An 18,724-nucleotide genomic window follows, 5' to 3' on the forward strand; every position below is an offset into this window, starting at 1 on the left:
AGTTCTTAATGATATACAGAATTATTTGTAATAAAGAAATGTACAAGAATGTACTTGTACTACGTTTGGTATGCTCGAAGTAGCAACGGCCTATACATAGTCAGACAGTCTATTCTATTTAAAGTCAATTTCGACGTTATCGACGCAGTGTCCACGTTGCTTACTCCAGGTGGCCACTAGATGCTATCGTCGATGGAACAATTTAAAAATTGAGGGAAAGAGTTTTCAGTTCAGTGTAAATTGTGAGAAACTGCGAGTGGTTATGTAAAACATTGTATTGTTTGATTTTTTCGGGTATAATTGTGATTCGTAATGTTGGAAGAAGTTTGAAGGAGTGGCAGACGGTGAGTAGTAAAACTCCGATGTTCATTATCTAATATTTAAATTTGCTTGGCATTTCAAATAATTCCTTTAGCACTCTTTATTTGTTGGTCGCAATTGTTATAATTAATATACAATAGTATTATACATGTATGATCCGAGATATTCTGTATTTTGTCAGAATATTATTCTGCATAATTGAAGTTTATTGACTTTTACAACAATTTAACGAAATTTCTACATGTTTATTGGGAAAATGACTGCAATCTCTCATTCGTTGGGGAAGTATAATTTCAATGAAATTTTGTTTTTTAAGGAAATGTATTTATAGAATAAATATGCAAACGTGTACAAAGAAATATCCAAAAACATTTAGTTTCACAGTGCTTATTTCATCTTCACTAGTTATACTCACTGGATAGAAGCAGGATGTTATACAATAATATTTGAAGCTCCTATTATTTATTTACACTTAGTTACAATGAAAATGCAAGTGTTCATTATTTGGGTCGTTTCATAATATAAAGGAATCAATGAATATTTGATAAGTAGTGTTTTTATAACAGAATCAAACATGTAAAAATACTTATACGAGTATGTCTCGATTGTTGCTATAAAAAGGATGGCTCTCGTTATCAACGATGTATGTATCGTTTAATTTCAATGGAAAAATTAAATTAAGGCGTATCAGAAAGTGATGGCGATCGTTTCATATGCATATCACGCGTACAACAAAACATTAAGATCATGTTTATGTACAAATGAACGAGCAACAACATGAGCAAAACGCGCCATCACTTTTTCTTCGCGTCCTTTAACCCAGCGCCGGCGTTGAACTTAAAGAAAATTATGTCTCCGTCCTCGACGACGTAATTACGTCCTTGTTGTCTATATTTTCCGGCAGCCTGTTAAGACATGAGTTATTATCAATCGTCGTACGATTAAGTATTTAATTCTCGATTATTATTATAATACTCACCTTCACCGCTGCTTCTGAACCCTCGTTTTTAAAGTCTTCGAATTTCATAACTTCAGCCATGATGAATCCTTTCTCAAAATCCGTGTGAATTTTTCCCGCGGCTTGAGGTGCCTTTGCACCTTTCTGAAATTATAATATTGCTATGTAAAACTATGGGAGACATTCTCGAAAGAATTTAAAAATCCACTTCGTTTACCTGAATCGTCCACGCCTTCACTTCATCGTGTCCCGCTGTAAAGAAGTACTGCAATTGCAGCGCTTTGTATCCCTGAACGATGATCTTATCAAGAGCGCTGGAAACGATTCGCAATTTGAGACGATCAAATTTTTCGCACAATGTATTAGAAAAAATGTAGCGAATTTCCAGTTCAAGAAAGGGGTGCCCGAAAAACAGGACTTTGGAATATGATTGTCTCGAACCAAATATCGTCTAATGACAGGGTACAGAAAGGGAGGAGGCCATCCTGTTCTGTAGGCCTGACGAACTTCGAGACTTCAGAGAATACACATAAAGCTGAACGACTTAATACCGCAATTTTATCACTCCGACTCTATCCGGGGATCTACTCCGGCGCCTTAGTTATCTGCGGTCTCGAAATAAAATCGCGGTATCTCTAGAAATCTTCCGTTTGTCCCCTGTGATTACCGCGTGGACCAATCTCGCGCGATCATTTCGAGGGATCAACAATGATTGCCGAAATAATTTCGATTTCTGACCACAGCGCCGACGCGAAATTATGGGTATCATTGCCGAATGCGATTTAATATTTTTCGCGTTGTCTACAATTAAACAATATCCTCCTGCAACGCTCTTAATTCAAAACAGTTACTACGTAAATGTATATAATGAGATATTTTCACAGAGTTTCATTTTTTTAATAGATGACAGATCAATATTTGAAATATACAAAGTTACTGTAAGTAACACAAATTGGTTTTGTTCGCGAATGACCCAGTAACCAACTGAACCGGTTGATTCTCATTCCACTCGCCTCCCTAGTTATACTGGCGCACAATTGTTCAACAGTGGATAAAAATAATTTTTTCGAGTATTTAGTTTTTTGTGTTCTTTATTACACATTGACGTTACCGAATTTTTTCCACTGAAAGACAGTTTCGAACCACCAATCGGCGTGCCTGAGACGGTAGGGCGAGTTTTTATGCAACTTTTTAAGAATTTGAATAGTCGTTCGTAAAAAATATAATGCGCCAAACTGAGGAAGACGCAGTTTTTATTGGTCAACCGACCTGGTCTAAACGTTTAGCCCGGAGACCCCCATTATTATTACTGTTAGTAGAGAACTTGGTGCACAGCTAAATGTGGGAACCAGACTTTCTTGGATTTTAGGTCTTGGCCAGACTACACGAATTTTACGAACGAATTTGGGTATTCTAAACTGTAGCATTTTCGCGTAGAGCACATATTTGGCAGTGGTTTCATTTGCAAGTATAAGTGTGGTTCTTTCATTTCGAATGATCGTGCTCCGTTTTAAAAATGAGAATAAGAAAATTACACATAATTTCACCCACCTTGTGACTTTGTTTTCTTCCAAATACTTCGCGCGCTCCGCCTCGTTCATGTCGGCAAGCTTATTCTCAAAAACACCGCTGAATGGGATTAAAATAGCTCCAGGATCGTTCTTGTCAACCCATTCTTTAATCTTTATTAACCTGAATTTGATAATATCAAATAATTAATTTTATTCCTAGTTTTTTAATTAATACCATAAACTTACCATTTATTTTTCTTACGTATGTAGTCTTTCTCGGACAGATTAACTAGGTAAATAACTGGCTTTGACGTGAGGAACAAATACTTATTAAGAACTTCAATCTGTAAACGCATATCATGATGTATCGCACCGATGTTAAAACTTTTTCATTCGCGAAGGCAACGTAATTAACTTACGTCAGTAGCACTCCAATCGGCAAACCTGATATGCCTCTTTTCATCCACCAATATGCCTTTCACTTTCAACAAGGTATCCTACGCAGAAAAGTATTTCACCTTTTATTTCTTACCCTTCAGACCGTGCAAGTACGCGCCAATGGGTGGAATAATTCCCTGATCGAACTGTGATTAGAGGATTGCACACTAGTTTAACCGGGAGAAAGAGAAGAGAGAGAGAGAGAGAGAGAGAGAAAAGACGAGGAGGTAGCTTCGAACTCTCGAAAAGTTTTAGTAAATTGCAAAGTCTAGAACGAGGGAGAGATCGGAAATTGCCGTGGGTCAATCCACGGAAAGAGGGTAATTCGATTGATTCGTTCTAGGAAGTAGTGTACCGACCGCGCTCTCTTAATTTCCTCGGTAATTTCGTTCAGGCTCTGCAATATGCCTGCATTTACCACGATTTCCTTCGTTTTTTTTTTTTTTTTCGAATTCCAAAAGGAATAAAAATCTTTTTTCCTGGTAACAGTTTCTACTTACATATTCAGGTTTCAGCTTCTTGTCGTTTCCCCGTACCACAAGCTTTTCCAATTTTTCGAGATGCCCATTTAAGAACTCGATATCTTTCAGTCGTAATTCCTCGCTAATAATTTCGAGATCTCTCACGGGATTCACATCTCCTTCTATGTGCGTAACATCGTCGTCGTCGAACGCTCCTGTATTCAAAGCGTTCGAAATACCAGATTAATCTCGACCTTAAACATTCGCTTCTAGGGAAGCCATTTCCGAGGAAACAATTAACAAAAGCCATAACGTGCACCCCTATGCACTTATAAGCTAAATGCGTGTTGCAAGATCAACTCGAATCCCTGATTGCATGTGCAATAACATGGGGATAATAAACAGCAACAAACTAATCCTTCAATCTCATATCATGCGCGTTGGTTCAACCATTCATTTTCTCTATCGACGTAATCGATTTTATCAGCAATTATTCGTCCGCAGGACAGCGTACGTTATCGCTCGGTTTGTTCCCTTACTAAATAACTTACGAGCAAGATGAAAAATTCCATCGCACGCGTTGATATGCGAGAGGAAATTGTTTCCAAGACCCTGTCCCTCGGCGGCGCCTTTAACCAATCCGGCAATGTCCACGACATTTAAGAAAGCCGGAACTTTGCTGAAAGCAGCAACGTGCCAAAAGATATTTCTCTGGCTACGATATTCAACCGAATTTCAAAGTGACAGCGGTGGTAGTAGCGCAGCCAGGAATTACGGCACATTGTGACTGCACATGTGCACGCGTCTAGAATCGAAACGAGGGTCGCTCGCGGTGACAACGAGCTGTATTTAAATGCTAATGCGAGTAGCCTCATTAAACAATTAGCCTTTGAAGCGAGGCGTCGGTAAAATGAACAAGAAGGGGGACGCGGCGTTAGGTGGCTTTCATTAGGGATCGTTGAATCATCCGACACGTGACAGTAGTCGGACCGTGCGATGTCACCAACGAGAGTGTCCCAGATCACTGCGTCGCAGAATGAAAGAGCCACTCTTTGATCTCGCGCCGGTTTTCCCATTTTAATCCTTCAAAATTAGTCGAATTGTAAGCAGTCGCACGTGTCTTAAAATAATTTCAATGGATCCTCCTTGATAATTATTCATTAGCGTTTTTCACTGTTTGCAATTGACCGAGCATCTACCCTCTTGCGTTTTCGTTAGCGAAAGTGGAGAATATATTTTGCGAACGACCCTTCCATAATTCCGGTGCTTTACACGTTCAATCTCGTCGTGTCAACGTGGCAGCGTGATGATGCTGGCCACGGTAAACACGGTTTTCATTGACGGTTACCTGCGCCAGTGCATGGCCACAGCACGTATAGCGGTGTATCAATAAACCGTTCATCCCTGCACTCAGTCAGTATCAAATTTTAATTAGCTGTCTCGATTCTGTTTTTGTCATCTTTTAAAACGATCAAATTAATTGTAAATGTAATTTAGATAACGAGATGCAATGAAATGTATAAATGCTATTTTAGTATTGTAAAAAGGATGTACGGAAAATGGTCGACGTTTTAACATGGACTGTGTCGCATAAGACGAATTTCGTCGAATCTGCATTCCAGATCACGTACCAGGGCTTCCTCGAGACCCCGTCCCTATCTCGCGCAGATAAAAGCGAAGAAGTATGGAAATGTCAATGATTATTCCAAGCCGTTTCCCACCGTCGGTGGTGAATCTCTAAATAGATACTCGTCGGTTTCTTTCCAACAATACATATTTTCGCATATTTCTTTGTAACGATTAAACAATATTTATGAATAGGTACTTACCTTGCTGGTTTGAAATATTCGCACAAATAATCGAACCTCGCGTCGGGAACAGGTACGCGACGTGCTGGAAAACAGAACCCAGTTAGACGCCAGGGAAATCAAATTATAAATTATACAGGGAAATGCGCTATTAATCTATTTACAAATTATTTATTAACAAGATTTTACAATAACACTTAAATACTATTGATGTAAATTTTAGTCGTCCGACGTTTCGTCGCTCTGCGGGTCGGCTAAAATCTGCGTCGGCGATGTTCGACGGAACGCAATGGAAGGCGAGTGTCGCGTAAATATACGGGATATAGTTGATAATTGTCCCCTCAACCCATACACAGGATTAGGGACATACTTGTATCCTGGCAAGTGCAGAGAAGGGTTCAACTGCTTCTTTATCACCCTGGTTGCTACCTTAAGAATCTTTTCAAAATTGCAAATTCTTCTGGTGACTGCTTTGTACACATCGACTTCTTTTAACGAGCAAGATTTGTTGTGAGCTTTCAAGAATACGCCGATGTAAATCGCGGCTGTAGCCGTGGGCGACAAACCTGGCAACTTTGGTCGAACTACGCTAACCTGATTCACGGCTCGTATTATCAATTGAGCGACCGTCTGCTCTAAAAAGCCGAGGTGCGGTAATTTGTGTATGTCCACCGGCGGTAGTACGCGCAAAAATTTGATATTGACACTCGTGTAGGTATCGGGTTGCGCTAAAAATTTCTCGCGACATTCCTCTGTGCAGAATATGTACACTTTGCTTTTATAAATTACGGCTAGACTTATTTTCCCAGGCACGAGCCTGCGGTCCGGTAGACACTCGACGTACGTTACAAGGCAAAATCCTTTGACTTGTAAACGTCTAGTCCAACAAGGATGTTCCGGATCGATCGTTTCGGTTATAATCCTAGGACGGTCCTTCGGTAGACACTTATCGTTCATCGGTGGGAGATAGTTCAGTGGGTTTCGCACAAATTGTTCCAGGTGTTGCGGGCAAATCCAGTAGAAGTGTTCTCTGAACTGGACCATTCCTTCGTGATCCGGTGGAGGTCCAGAAAATCTCATGATATCGTCGAGATACAAACACATCGGACAATAGAATTCGAATTGACTCTGTCTCCTCGTAAATTCGTATGGTGAAACGCTCATGTATTTTAATCTGTGAACCTTCTCGTAATCGCTTTCGCGGAAGTACGATCTAATCGTCATGTACCTTGAACAGACTTCCTTATCAGCTTTGGTCCATACGTACCACCTGCACATGGTTGCATCCACTTCAATTATATTTTGAGTGAACTTCTGCAACCAACTACGATAGTTTTCGTAATCTGCTTGCCAAATGGTATAACGATGCGTCAAGAACTGATTAGAAAAGTTTGTTGGTTTCGTCGTATAATCAGCTCCTTGAGACAAACACTCTAAGCAGAATACGAGATCTGCTTTGAGATCAAGTATAACCATTGGTTGAATACTTAAGAGAGTCAATGCTTCGTACTCTTCGCGATTTACGGGGAAACCGTCCAACACGAAACCTTGAGAAACCGAAGAAGGATCGATGGAGTACATTTCAATGGCACGGTACACGCACTCCATTGGTGCAGTTTTGCCTAATCGAAGACTAGACTCCGCTGATTGCACGAATTCCGTCCAAGCAAAACTTTTCATAACGTGACGTAGAGCAGCTCCTCGCGTTATCACTTTTATATTGTATTTCTTCGCGAACCGCTCCGCGAGGGTCGATTTTCCACACTTCGGTGGACCGATAATGGCCAGGCGAAATGGAATCACAGGCACACAAGAATCCACTTCGAAGTACTTGAATGGATTCCTTAAGAACGCAGAGTGTGCCTCTTTCTCAGATAAGAAATAAATAAATTGTCGATGTATGACAGCATGAATTTCTTGCTGAACTTCCTGCGGTAGAAACATATGTAAAGGAACTTTGTTTTGACATAATTGTACTGGACACCAACGGCCGAAGGAACTCAAAAGATAGTAACCGTGATTCAAAAGAGTTTCCGCTGTTTCAACATCGACGGTATAGACTTTTTCTAAAGTAGCGACGTTCCGACAGACGTATGGCTCGAGGATTCTCATAACGCGCAGAAAAATTTCCGTCGGATCGCCTTCTCCGTCTATAGTGACGTACATTATCGATTCGCCCTCCAAGCTTTCTCGCACAGCATCCACTTTTACAGATTCGTTATTGTACCTTTCGTGAAACTCTTGGTCCATTCTTTCCTTCGCTACTTCTTCGGTCTCCCAGTCGGTGAACAGTACAGGCTGCGGATTGTCACGATACCATATTTCTTCTAATTCAAATCTCGTAAGTACTGTCGCCTCCTCCTCTTGGTCTTCCATATATTCCGCCATAAACTCTTCGCCTTCGAATTCGCCCATCTCGCCTTCTTCCTCGGTTCTCCGACGATTTTTGCTCAACATGTGTTCGATCCAATCATCTCGCTTTATCTCGTACTCTTCAAGCTCCGTCGCGTATCGGGAAGATTCTTCGACTTTCTTCTCTTCCAACTTGTGTTGCCAAGTCTCGAGCATCAAGGACATGATTCTTTTATACGCCGTGTCTTTCCCGCAGCGAAGTTCTATTATTACTTCCGGCACTATGTAATTCTTCAACGCTATTTCCACGTCTTGCCGACAGCTTGGGAACTGGTTGAGCACGACACCGGATTGCCCGAAGAGTCCCTTGAAATGTTTTAGTATACATTCCTGATACATTTTCGCTGGAAGATCGCTTCCATTTTTCCAATAGGAACGAACAAACGTTTGGACCGTAGCAGAATCGCTATTGTATCGCTCATCATTCATATCTGCTGGCAATTCCACTTCTTCCAAAAGTTTTTCTGGCGAAACAATGACATCCATGTGAGTAATCAATGGCGCTCCGCAAGACTTCGCGTACATAGCGCAGGAATAAAAGTAATCTACATGAGCTAAGCCGCATTCGCGAGATAGCGTGTCCGACAATCTGCTTTTCCCACTTCCCGTTGGTCCGATCACGCTGATACGCAAGGGTGGGATCAAAGGCAACGGTTTCTTTAATGGCAGTCCCAATTTCTGGGGACCACGCAGAAATTCCTCGAGAGCCGATTCGCTCGAGAGATAATATATCCTGTCCATGAAAACGGCGCTAAATTCTTCCTTGCCCTTCCAAAAAACATTATGTTTCAACAACGCTACCGGGCAATAGTGACTCGTATCGCCAAACCGGCGGTTGTCCTCTTTAATATCCACATCCGTTCGTTCCTTGTGCCCCTCTCTTTCTTCTTCTTCTTCTTCTTCGTCTTCGATATTTTCCGTATCCTCGGTCATCGCCATATATTCCGCGAGATCTTTTTCCTTTTCTTTCTCTTCCTCAGTCATAACTCTAGCTTTATCCGTGTAGCGGTCCTCGATTTGGCTTATCACGTAGCTCGATACGTCGTCGAGTTTGCCGATATTACAAGCGATCAGATTCCTGCAGGTATTCACTACGTTTTCTTCTATCGTTTTCCAGTCTACTTCAAACTTTCGTATGTGGTTCAAGTATTCGATCAATCCATACATTTCTTCCTCGTTTTCCCGATTTTCGTATTCTCCTTCGTATTCATCACTGATACGGTGAACCTTGTGCCACATAGACAGTAAATAGTCATATGGATCTTCGTCGAATAAGAGGATCGCGTCCTCAAAGACGATCTCCGAATTTTCCACGAGTATTTTCCAACAGTCAGCATCAGGGTACATCCCGTCCACGATGTAACCCCCATCTCTCCACACTTCAATATCCAACTCTTCGTTCGGTATACTGTGTATGGCGTTTGCGATCATGTTAGTCTTTTCATCCAACTTCGAAGAAGACGGTGAATAAAACGAAACGTCCGAGTCAGCGTCATCTAAAGATTTTCCAATCTCGTTCACGTTTATTACAGTACCCTTTAGAACCCGTGCTAATTTCTTGCACAAATCAGATTTGCCAGAGTATTTAGGCCCGAATACTACGAGCTTACAAGTCGGTCGAGGAGTGAACGGAAAGAGGAACGTTCTCGGATTCTCCATGAACAAATCAACTGCTTCGGCCGACGAAAGGAAGAAGATTTTGTTCATAAATTTAATTGCATACTTCGCTGCTCCTTCCACGGTTCTTCCCCGGGCTAATTCAACCGGACAAAGAAAATTCCAGGCTGATAATCGCCATGGGAACAGAGGAGAGATAGTTTCTCTGTTCGCCAAATCTTGAAACGCTTCCTCTATCGGTTTTTCTTCGAATTCATCCGTGGGCACGGTAGCTATTGGTGACTCACCGAATTCAAACGCGACTTGATCCACGAACTTCCTCGGGAGGATCACGCGTGGCACAGGCAACGTGCGTAAACGCGTCATGACGATTTGGAACATCAATGACACGGGCGTCCGAGCGTCCACGCGGATCACGTTCTGAGGATTATGCAACATGATCCATTTTTCGATCACGGGCAATGCATGATGTTTGTACAACGCGCATTGCGCTTCTATGTTCGATTTTGCATCGGCTGGCCGCCTCAGCAAATACTTTCTCTGGTTCTCGTCCAATATTCTTTCCTCGTTCATGAGTTCTTGGTACAATTCAAACGAAATGTTTATGCCGCCGCCCAGTTTATTGTGAGCGACCAAAGTTTCCACGTCCTTGCTCATCCCCAACAAACTGGTGTCCACTGTACGGCCAGTTATCGGATCTATACGAAAGTGCTCACGCTTTTTCACGACATCTTCGTCCGGGCACATCGCGTAAATAATTATCGTCGGTTTTTTAGGCCACGTCGTGAAAATTTCTTCGATCTGACCGGAGATGAAACGCTCGTAATCCGGTCGCTTTGTGCAACCCGTGTCCTCTGACTTCGTAACGCAAACTTTCTGTTTACTTAACGCTAATTTCTGACGTTTTTCGAGTTCGTTTGCTGTGCCGCATACTCTATCAAGGGACGAATCGAAGAATTTCATGAGATTGTCAGATATCTTTTGCGACGTCGATTTCTCGTTGGACTTAGAATACGACGAGTAATCGAGTGTTCCATTTGAAATCAATGGTAAACCTTCCACGACGTATCCTTTGTGCAACACGTCTCTCTTGTTGACTCGATTTATCATCAGATCCATGACGATCTCCGGTCCCAGGCATTCACCTGCCTTCAAGATATCCGCCATTGCTTTACCTTTTTCGCTGCCACGTCCTATCTCCTCATTTATGAGCGCCGCTGGGGAGACCAGTACGCAGTTCCAAGAATTCGCGATCATGCTTGCAAGTTTCGCTGTATTTAGATCAGGTTTACCGAGAACAACGAAACACGTCGGTTCGCATGCCAGATACTTTTTTCTTGCTTCGATCTCGTAATAGGGATCGCGAATCATGTACGGTTCCTCGGGCGGATCAAAATGCGGTTCGATATTACCGTATTTTCTCGATTCGCACCTAGCAGGGAATCTAGTGAACGGGTTTGTGTCCTCGTGGAAAGCATAATAAGCGTTGGCTTTCGGATAAACGCATCCAAGAGGTTTAGGCCACGGTAGAATATATTCTTCGCGAGGATGGCCTTTGATGAATCGGAAGAAACTTTTCTTTGTAATAATCGACGAATCCGCGTAAAACTCATCGCGTACGTCTTCCCGTTTATCGCGCACATCGCGACGCGATCTCTCATCGCACATCGTTCGATATACTAACGAAATGTTTACTAGAAATATTCATCTTAAGGTTATCGCGATTTATTGGCATAAAGTTAGGAACAAACGACATGCGGTTCTTGCCAGATTATATTTAATATTTAAATTATGCATGCATAATAGTAATAATGCCAGCAGTACAATTTCGTCGAACGGAATGCTATCTGGTTGCCTCGACTTGACTCGAGTCCCGAAATTATTACACTTTTGTGACGACATGAATTTGCGAGTCGCGCTTCGTAATAAAAAAATTAATTCGAAGCCGAGCACTGATAACATAATACAAGATGACTCTTTCGCTCGGCTACTCTCGTTTTGCCTCGACGGAAGTGTACTGCTAGTAGAACAAAGTTTGGATACTTATTTTCATTCGGATCGATGGTGCAAAATGGGAAATTCTCGGCGGCCGCTTGGCTCTTCGTGAGAACGTTGAAGAAGGTAGATTTCCCTACGTTAGGTATGCCTACTATACCAACTTTCAGATTAGTACCCACACGGCCAATAAGTGGTTTCCGTTCAGGTTCCTCAACTTTCTTTGGCGCCATTCTAAGGCAAAAACATGGTCTGTTATTACCACACTCGTTCCGATCAAACTTTTCCTACATCGTAATTTTTAAAAATCTCAAATCGAACGACACATCCGCGTTTCCCGAAATTTCTTGTTACGAGACAGAGACCGGTTCATTTTTTTCTAAAGCTGATAGACACCGAATGATCTTTTTCTATGGACTAACCCGCGGCAGGCAAAAATGGACGCATATATACGGGGGGAGGATATCAGTTTGCATGGATAGAAATGAGAATGATCCGAGCAATGGATCGACCACGCCCTTGGCTCAACCGACCCCCTCGGAATCTTTAACAGTCCACCATGTTTCCTCCGCATATAACGCGCGCGTAGTTGCCCCCGGGCTCGCGCGATGCTTCGAACGGGTATCGAGGCGAGGTCGGCTTCTCGGCTAAAGTCGCTTTCGAAGCGCGCCCGTTCGCTCGGGGTGACTAATTATATTAATGCGGACGGCACATCAAGCGATTGCTGTATTTACCGCAAGATTGCCCCTCTTATATTCCGTCCTCATCCTTCTCGACGTACAACGGGCCGCGCCATATCAAAAGGATGAAACGGGTACGAGACGTCTACGGAAGGCAGAGGAAGGTGAACGAAAACGCGACGCGGATCCGAGAAGGAAAACGATAAAGGGAAAGGGCGAAGAAGCGAGACGAGAAGTGGATTCGCCGAGAGAAGATGCGAGGGAGGAGGTGCACGTCGGTCAAGGGGACCGACGATTACTGGGCACCAAAGCCGCGAATCACCGGCATCACGCCGGGAATCTGCAACCGCGCCTCAGGCCGCCAATCCGCCACCGACTTCGCGATTTCCTCTCCTCTTCCTCTTTCGCGTCGCCTTTAGCTCCTTCCCCTCTGCTGTTTCTCTTCCATCGCGACTGGTGTGTCCTCTCCTTTTCCAACGTTCTACTCTCAAATCATCTCGGTATCATTTCTCTCGAATGGTTTCAACTCGAAATCACGCCACTTCTCGTCGCTCTTCATCGCCCGGGAAATTTGCAAATTACGATAATGGAAGAGGAGAACGGTCCCGCCCGCGATGCTGCTCAACAGTTGCTTTGGCGCCGTGGAATCATCCACTCCCGGATCACTGCGACTGTGACCGTGCGCGTTTTATTAATTAATTCTACTTTGATAGATATGAGGGCATTGATCAACTTTTATCTGTTTCGATTTACAATTGATAATTGATAATACTTGACGTCTATTGGATACGTACTTTGGTTTTGAATTAACCGCCAATTGCTAGTACCGCGTGGGGCTTATTGGGGGAGCTTCAAGATTTAGGTACGTTACACAGTGCTGCCTCGTGGAAGTAGGCTTTAGAATCAGAGACACAGAATAATGCACACTGGAACTTAACCTCGCCTTAACAGGAAAATTACTTATTCATAGATTGCTAACTTTAACAATTTTCAATTCTACGCTTCTTAAGATTAATATAATATGCCAGAACCGTCTGATTGCATACTCAGAGCATATATACTGTTCTATCAATGCAACAAAGATTGCATCATATTTGTATGCACGTACGGTGCCCCTATCCTCTATGGAATTTATAAAAAAGTCTAAGAAAATCGCTCATTCGGCGCGCAAATAAATTTGTAATCGCTGGTTGATTAAATACCTTATATATTCTTAGTTCTCCGTGAAAATATCACTGCACAACGCGTGGTGAGGAAACGAACACGGCACACTACACTGAGGTCATAATATATTCGACCGGTCTCCAGTCTTGAAACAGGCTGCTGTATTATCAGCTGACAATAAGTAATACACGATCGAATAAATAATTAAATCAATTTACAGCAGCTACATACAAATTGCGATAGCTAGTACAATATTAATATAATTTAATACATTAGGCAATAATATCCCCGGTTCCCTTTTAGATCATTTCTGTGAAGACATTTTGGTATCGATCCATTCGCAATAACCGCGAGATGATTCTATAATAATTGATTCTGATGATTCGGACGAACTACTCGGCCGTCTATTCGCTGGCCAATTCACTGTAATTCTGGGAATAGCTTTACAAAATGAAGCAGCGCCCGTTAAAACCGTGGGAGCGGAAAAAAGAGCCATCAAAAACGGTTGATCGCTGCGCTTTCGTGGAAACCATAAACATGCGCTCGTCTACCGAATGTAAAACCCGTCCAAAATTAAACAGAAAAAATGCTTTTAATTAAAATCGCGGTTTCGCCCCAACGAAAACTGTAATTCCGCTCAAGTAGTATAGACGCGTGTTATGAGTTATGACCGCCAGCGTTGAAAGTAACTGCCAGTGGAAATGACAAAGCGAATACGATATTTGCAATCCGTTATTATGCGTAACGCTAGATTCGTAAGTGTACGCATAGAATGTAGCCTGGAATATGTACTCGATTGGAGTCTAATTCGACGTATGTGATGGGAACGCACATCGTGAATCACCGGCGGGCCGTAATTCGAAGGGTAATATTAAGATTGCTTCAGAATGGAAGAAAAAGAAGAAGACGAGGACGCGTTCACTAGTATGTGTGTGTCCTGATGTCTACCCCGGTGGCGCCGTAATATCAGAATCGAATCGTCGAAGCCAACTTTCTATTCCAGCGAGAAATTTGTTTATTCAATGCTTTTAAGAGAAAGCCGATTCAATAATTCTTATAATATTTGACAGTGCATGCAAATTAGTAGGAAGCTCAGATATTCCGATATTGCATTTTACGCAATACGAACAGAAAAGAGAGCGTAGCGTTAATTCACGACAGTCAAGCAACAATTTGCGCAAGCCTACGTGGTTTCAATTACACGAGGAACACCGCGCGGTGTTTCATTCGATGAACAAATTTCTAACATTGTATCGACCTTGTGATGTGTGATTATTTCAATTATTTTATTACGAACCGTATCAATCTCGGCCCACATAATGCATATAATCAGGAGGCTATTATTCGACGAGCGCATGGCTGGCGGAAAGGATCTCTCCTCTGCCCTCTACCTCCGGGCCCATGGTGCCCATAGTCCACGGCTCCGCTCGTTTTCGTGATATTGTAATTTGGAAACCGCAAACTCGTTGACGTCACTGGTGCACCGGAGCATCTTGCCAGCGCGCTGGCTACGGCCAAGACTCTTTCCGCCGCCTTTTTCTTATTGCCCCGCAATTTCGATCAAAAGCGTATTAAAGGCCAACGAATTATAGGAATTTTCGCCAGATTAGATATGCGCCGAATTGAAGGATTGCCTTACTAATTCTCAAGACGGAAACTACGCGCCGCGCCGCCGCACCGACGCGCTGCTCGTTGCGGCAAGATTTATTTGCAGGTATTACGGTGCATCGCCGGTCAGTTACAACGATCTAACAATCTCATTAGCTACGCCATAAATTTCTAATTGAACGATGTACGCGTTGGCCGTTAAGCTGGATCGATACCTTGCCAGATAGAAGTTGTCGTTTCCGTTTAACGTAACAATCGAACATGAGACTAACAAAAAGGAATGTGAAGACTGTTCAAATATTACACACCTTCCCGGGCTGTCATTTACTTAGAACCAATTGCACGTCTCGGCGTTTGGTTTCTTCTCGAATACACTGAGTGCCTTTATTACAAAAATAAATATAGGAGACGCATCGTAAATGAAGCGTCGAATAACAGGGTGCAAAATATAAGAACAGAGTTTGCATTGACGGATAATAAATATAGGAGCGATCGTTTAATGGGAAACTTTCGTGGACTCGCGTTTACGAGGGAATAATATCGAAACTATCGACTGTAGAACCAATTAGCACAGCGCATAAAATTTTTGTTTCCATCCATTCCATCCGTGGTATAATAATGCGCGTACTGCAATCACCGTTAGGAATGGCTTAATCAGCATCAATGCGTTAATTGATATCCGTACTTAGGGAAACTTTCCAATGTGGAAGAGCATCGTACAAAGCTATCAATTAAGTCTATAATTGATATTCACATACGCGAGGTGGAAACGAGGAAATTATTCGTTACTTGAAATGCATTGAATAGCAAACAGATATTAAATGAAGATTTTAATTGTTTCTATATCAACGGAAGAACGAAGTAAAATCGAAGAAAGAACGAGACGAGATGTTGGAACGTAACGACGTTGCAACGACTTTTCAACAAGTAGGATGTACCTTAAAGACGATCCATTGGTTGGATTACGGGGTCGTAAAATGCGATATTGCTTCCAAGTTACGTTCGTCAAGCCGTTTTGTGTTTTTACGAGCCAAATGGGAGATTATAGAATGACCGCTCCCGCTTTTCCCAGCTGTTGTTGCATCGTTCAGAAACGCTCTAATCGTTTCCCTTCTTCCTTTGCATATCCCATATTCGGGACGAATATTGCAGCCGCACGCAGGAGGAAGATTGTGTGAATAAAAATAACGTAGAACAGAAACAATTTGTAACGGACTTATCTCCGATCATAAAGACGATCCTTCGTTAAGGAGTAAGTGTCGGATATGCAGGAAGTGAAATAGAAAGAGGGAAGAAGTTAATACGAGTATCATCTAATTTTCAATTCTTCGGGAGCTTAGAATTGCATAGCTACGCCGAAGATGAACCAGATTGTAACACTATACGCATCTGTAATAACTAATTGCGTATAGGGTCGCGAATAAGCCTTGATAATTCCTCGAGCATGTAGCCAGGCAATTAAGGTTTAACGTTTCGAAGTTCTGGTCGTAAACAACGCGGGCAAAGTAGCGGAACCTCCGAGGCTCGGTTCCGCCCGTCAATTGTTACCAATTGTTACCAATCAGAGTAATACGTGTCATTATGACGAGTAGGTTAACAGCAATGCGGTCTGCCCCGCCGCTTCCCCATTCACGGTCTCAATATGCGGCACATAATATTAATATAGTGATAATTGTCTGGAGTGTGATCTGATACGTGCCGAGAAATTAATTAATATATTTCACGATTTCATTGGTCGGTTACTTTTATTGCCAGCTTGCACCGATGCAAACAGTAAATAACACGCCGTACTGATTTTCATAACGTTAGAAATGCACTAAGTCTGATTTTATTTTTGTACCAACCCACTGATTCGTCAATTTATAATATGATCAAACAAGGAAGTTACTGTTGCTCGTTGCTTCTCAAGATTATCTCTGTTAATTAAAACAAAATCTAAACTCAGTCTTTTTCGTAATTATAATGTAATATAACGCGCAAGCCTTGACTGCGACTACTATTATGTACGGGCAATAATTAGAATTAATTAATAAACCACGGGGGGGAGAACTTTTTAATGATTTTTTTAACGCTCTTTTAACTGTCGCTGTTCGACGAACAATTTATTTAAAATTAATGAACATAAACAGGCTATCGCTGAACTTTACAATGCAGAAATCCGGTATTCTAAGAACTTTACATAATACTCATACTCATTATAGTGAAATGCGTGCTAGATTAAGGATCTCTTACAATTTGGCCGAATTACAGCATAGCGACGTATTTAAACCTGGAACATGCTTGGCGCGCATCTTCATCGACGGTTATCTTACGATTTCTCTACTCTAGCATGGCTTTTTACGGACATTATACAGGAGAACATTCGTGGAGAGGCTCGACCTTCGATTTTGCATAAGCCTTAACGTTGCAGCGTGGCGTGATTGGAGCGCAGGTTGCGCGGCATCGGCCAGTAACCAGCAGCGAGCGGATCAAAAACGATTTGAAAGTCGCGGTGTATCGTGCTCTTTGCAGAGCGGTGCAAGAAGAAGGAAAAGAAGGGGAGGAAGAAGAAAAGGAAAAGGAAGAAAACCAATGCGTTCGTGCATCGCGTGGCAGAAACTGAACCAACCGGTGGGACCACGCCTCCTTAGACAGCCGCCAGCCAACAATTAAGATTTGATCGGCAAAAATGGTCGAGGCAAAATGGCGCTGGCCACTGAATACGTAATGCCCATGGAGGATACCGGCCGACCTGCTGGCGGAACCAGTGGAACACGTGCTTCCTTGCATCCGGACTTTCAGTCAGACTCGCGGTCATGATTAGAGGGTAGCTCTTTGCAACTCGCGTCGATTCTTGTACTTGGACGCAACCACCGCCGGGATGGAAACATTGCTGCAAAACATTTGCAAAACACTGCTTATCCCCAGGAACAAAATTAAAGATAGAAGCCCTTTCTGAATTTATCCAGTTCTCTATAGCTGCGTCTTGCTGCAGATATATCGTATAGCTTACCTGAGATTATTCTTAGTCCGGAAGAACATAGATAGATCTGAGTTAAAGCAATTTTACAGTACAAATCATCCGTGGTACTCCGTGAAGAGAACGTGATCGTTAAAGCTCTGGTGCATAAGAATCAGGCTCGGATAGCATAAAATTGGCCGATTCCGGAAAGTCGTCGTACGTAAGGGAAGCGACTGTGCGACGATTTCTGGATCGAACGATTTTCCAAAGGAAACGATGATGTACGGTCGTATAGAGTCGTGTAATGTTCGACAGAACTCATATATTACGTAGAGTCTTTAGAAGGTTCGTGAAATATTCACGACGAACTAGGCCCGGCAAGATACAATGATACAGAAATTGCGATATTCCTTTGTTAACGTGACCTACCTGCGCGTTGCGACGCGAGGTACATCGTTACGTCGGGTCATAAATCATATTGATAGCAACGTATAGGTACAACATTCTCGTCGTTCACGCGCGTTATCGTTACACGGACGCGTTCCTTGATTAATGTAGTTCGATATCGCGCGTATGAATACCAACAGACAGATGTACAGCCGTCGATTGGCAAAATGAATTCCCTATTGGGCAGTGGCAAGTTTGCACTTTTATTTTATTTCACTGTTATCAGCCTATACGAGACCATCGTACTCGCCCAGAATTTCTTTTTCCCTTTGGACAGAAGGGAAGATCGGATTAAAATTGCAGGAGTGATTTCGCGAACTCACGATATCGGCGAAAATGCAGCGAGGGCTCTAATCATGCCGG

The 18,724-nt window shown here is 42.5% G+C and overlaps 1 protein-coding gene across 3 annotated transcripts; it reads right to left on the reverse strand.

The window, feature by feature from the left end:
• Positions 1 to 365: 365 nt before the first annotated feature.
• Positions 366 to 13,503, reverse strand: LOC108631100 (obg-like ATPase 1). 3 transcript variants are annotated; one of them, XM_026818640.1, is made up of 12 exons: positions 13,404 to 13,503; positions 12,996 to 13,096; positions 11,574 to 11,755; positions 5,519 to 5,579; positions 4,241 to 4,368; positions 3,729 to 3,904; positions 3,210 to 3,287; positions 3,037 to 3,134; positions 2,831 to 2,971; positions 1,497 to 1,593; positions 1,301 to 1,423; positions 366 to 1,226 (listed from the first exon to the last, which is right to left on the reverse strand). In XM_026818640.1, exons 3-12 carry the CDS (start codon positions 11,752 to 11,754, stop codon positions 1,116 to 1,118), a joined length of 1,194 nt encoding a protein of 397 aa, XP_026674441.1. In that variant the 5' UTR covers position 11,755; positions 12,996 to 13,096; positions 13,404 to 13,503; the 3' UTR covers positions 366 to 1,115. The 3 variants fall into 3 exon arrangements, with proteins under 3 accessions (XP_026674441.1, XP_017890298.1, XP_017890297.1); XM_018034809.2 differs by lacking the exon at positions 12,996 to 13,096; XM_018034808.2 differs by lacking the exons at positions 11,574 to 11,755; positions 12,996 to 13,096; positions 13,404 to 13,503 and adding exons at positions 6,060 to 6,063; positions 6,125 to 11,566 and having other exon boundaries at positions 5,519 to 5,582.
• Between the last annotated feature and the right edge of the window lie 5,221 nt (positions 13,504 to 18,724).

This window comes from Ceratina calcarata, unplaced genomic scaffold (genome assembly GCF_001652005.2).
Source record: "Ceratina calcarata isolate Rehan_Ccalc_2016 unplaced genomic scaffold, ASM165200v1 scaffold81, whole genome shotgun sequence".
Lineage (NCBI taxonomy): Eukaryota > Metazoa > Arthropoda > Insecta > Hymenoptera > Apidae > Ceratina > Ceratina calcarata.

What these genes read in the sequence shown, in the direction of transcription:
- LOC108631100 (XM_018034808.2), bottom strand. Translation starts at nt 11,194, where the DNA reads ATGTGCGATGAGAGATCGCGTCGCGATGTGCGCGATAAACGGGAAGAC. An exon ending in GAATATTTCAAACCAGCAAG is followed by an intron (nt 4,369 to 5,518) that starts GTAAGTACCTAT and finishes TGCTGCTTTCAG; the next exon opens with CAAAGTTCCGGCTTTCTTAA. An exon ending in GAAGAAAACAAAGTCACAAG is followed by an intron (nt 1,594 to 2,830) that starts GTGGGTGAAATT and finishes AATCGTTTCCAG; the next exon opens with CGCTCTTGATAAGATCATCG.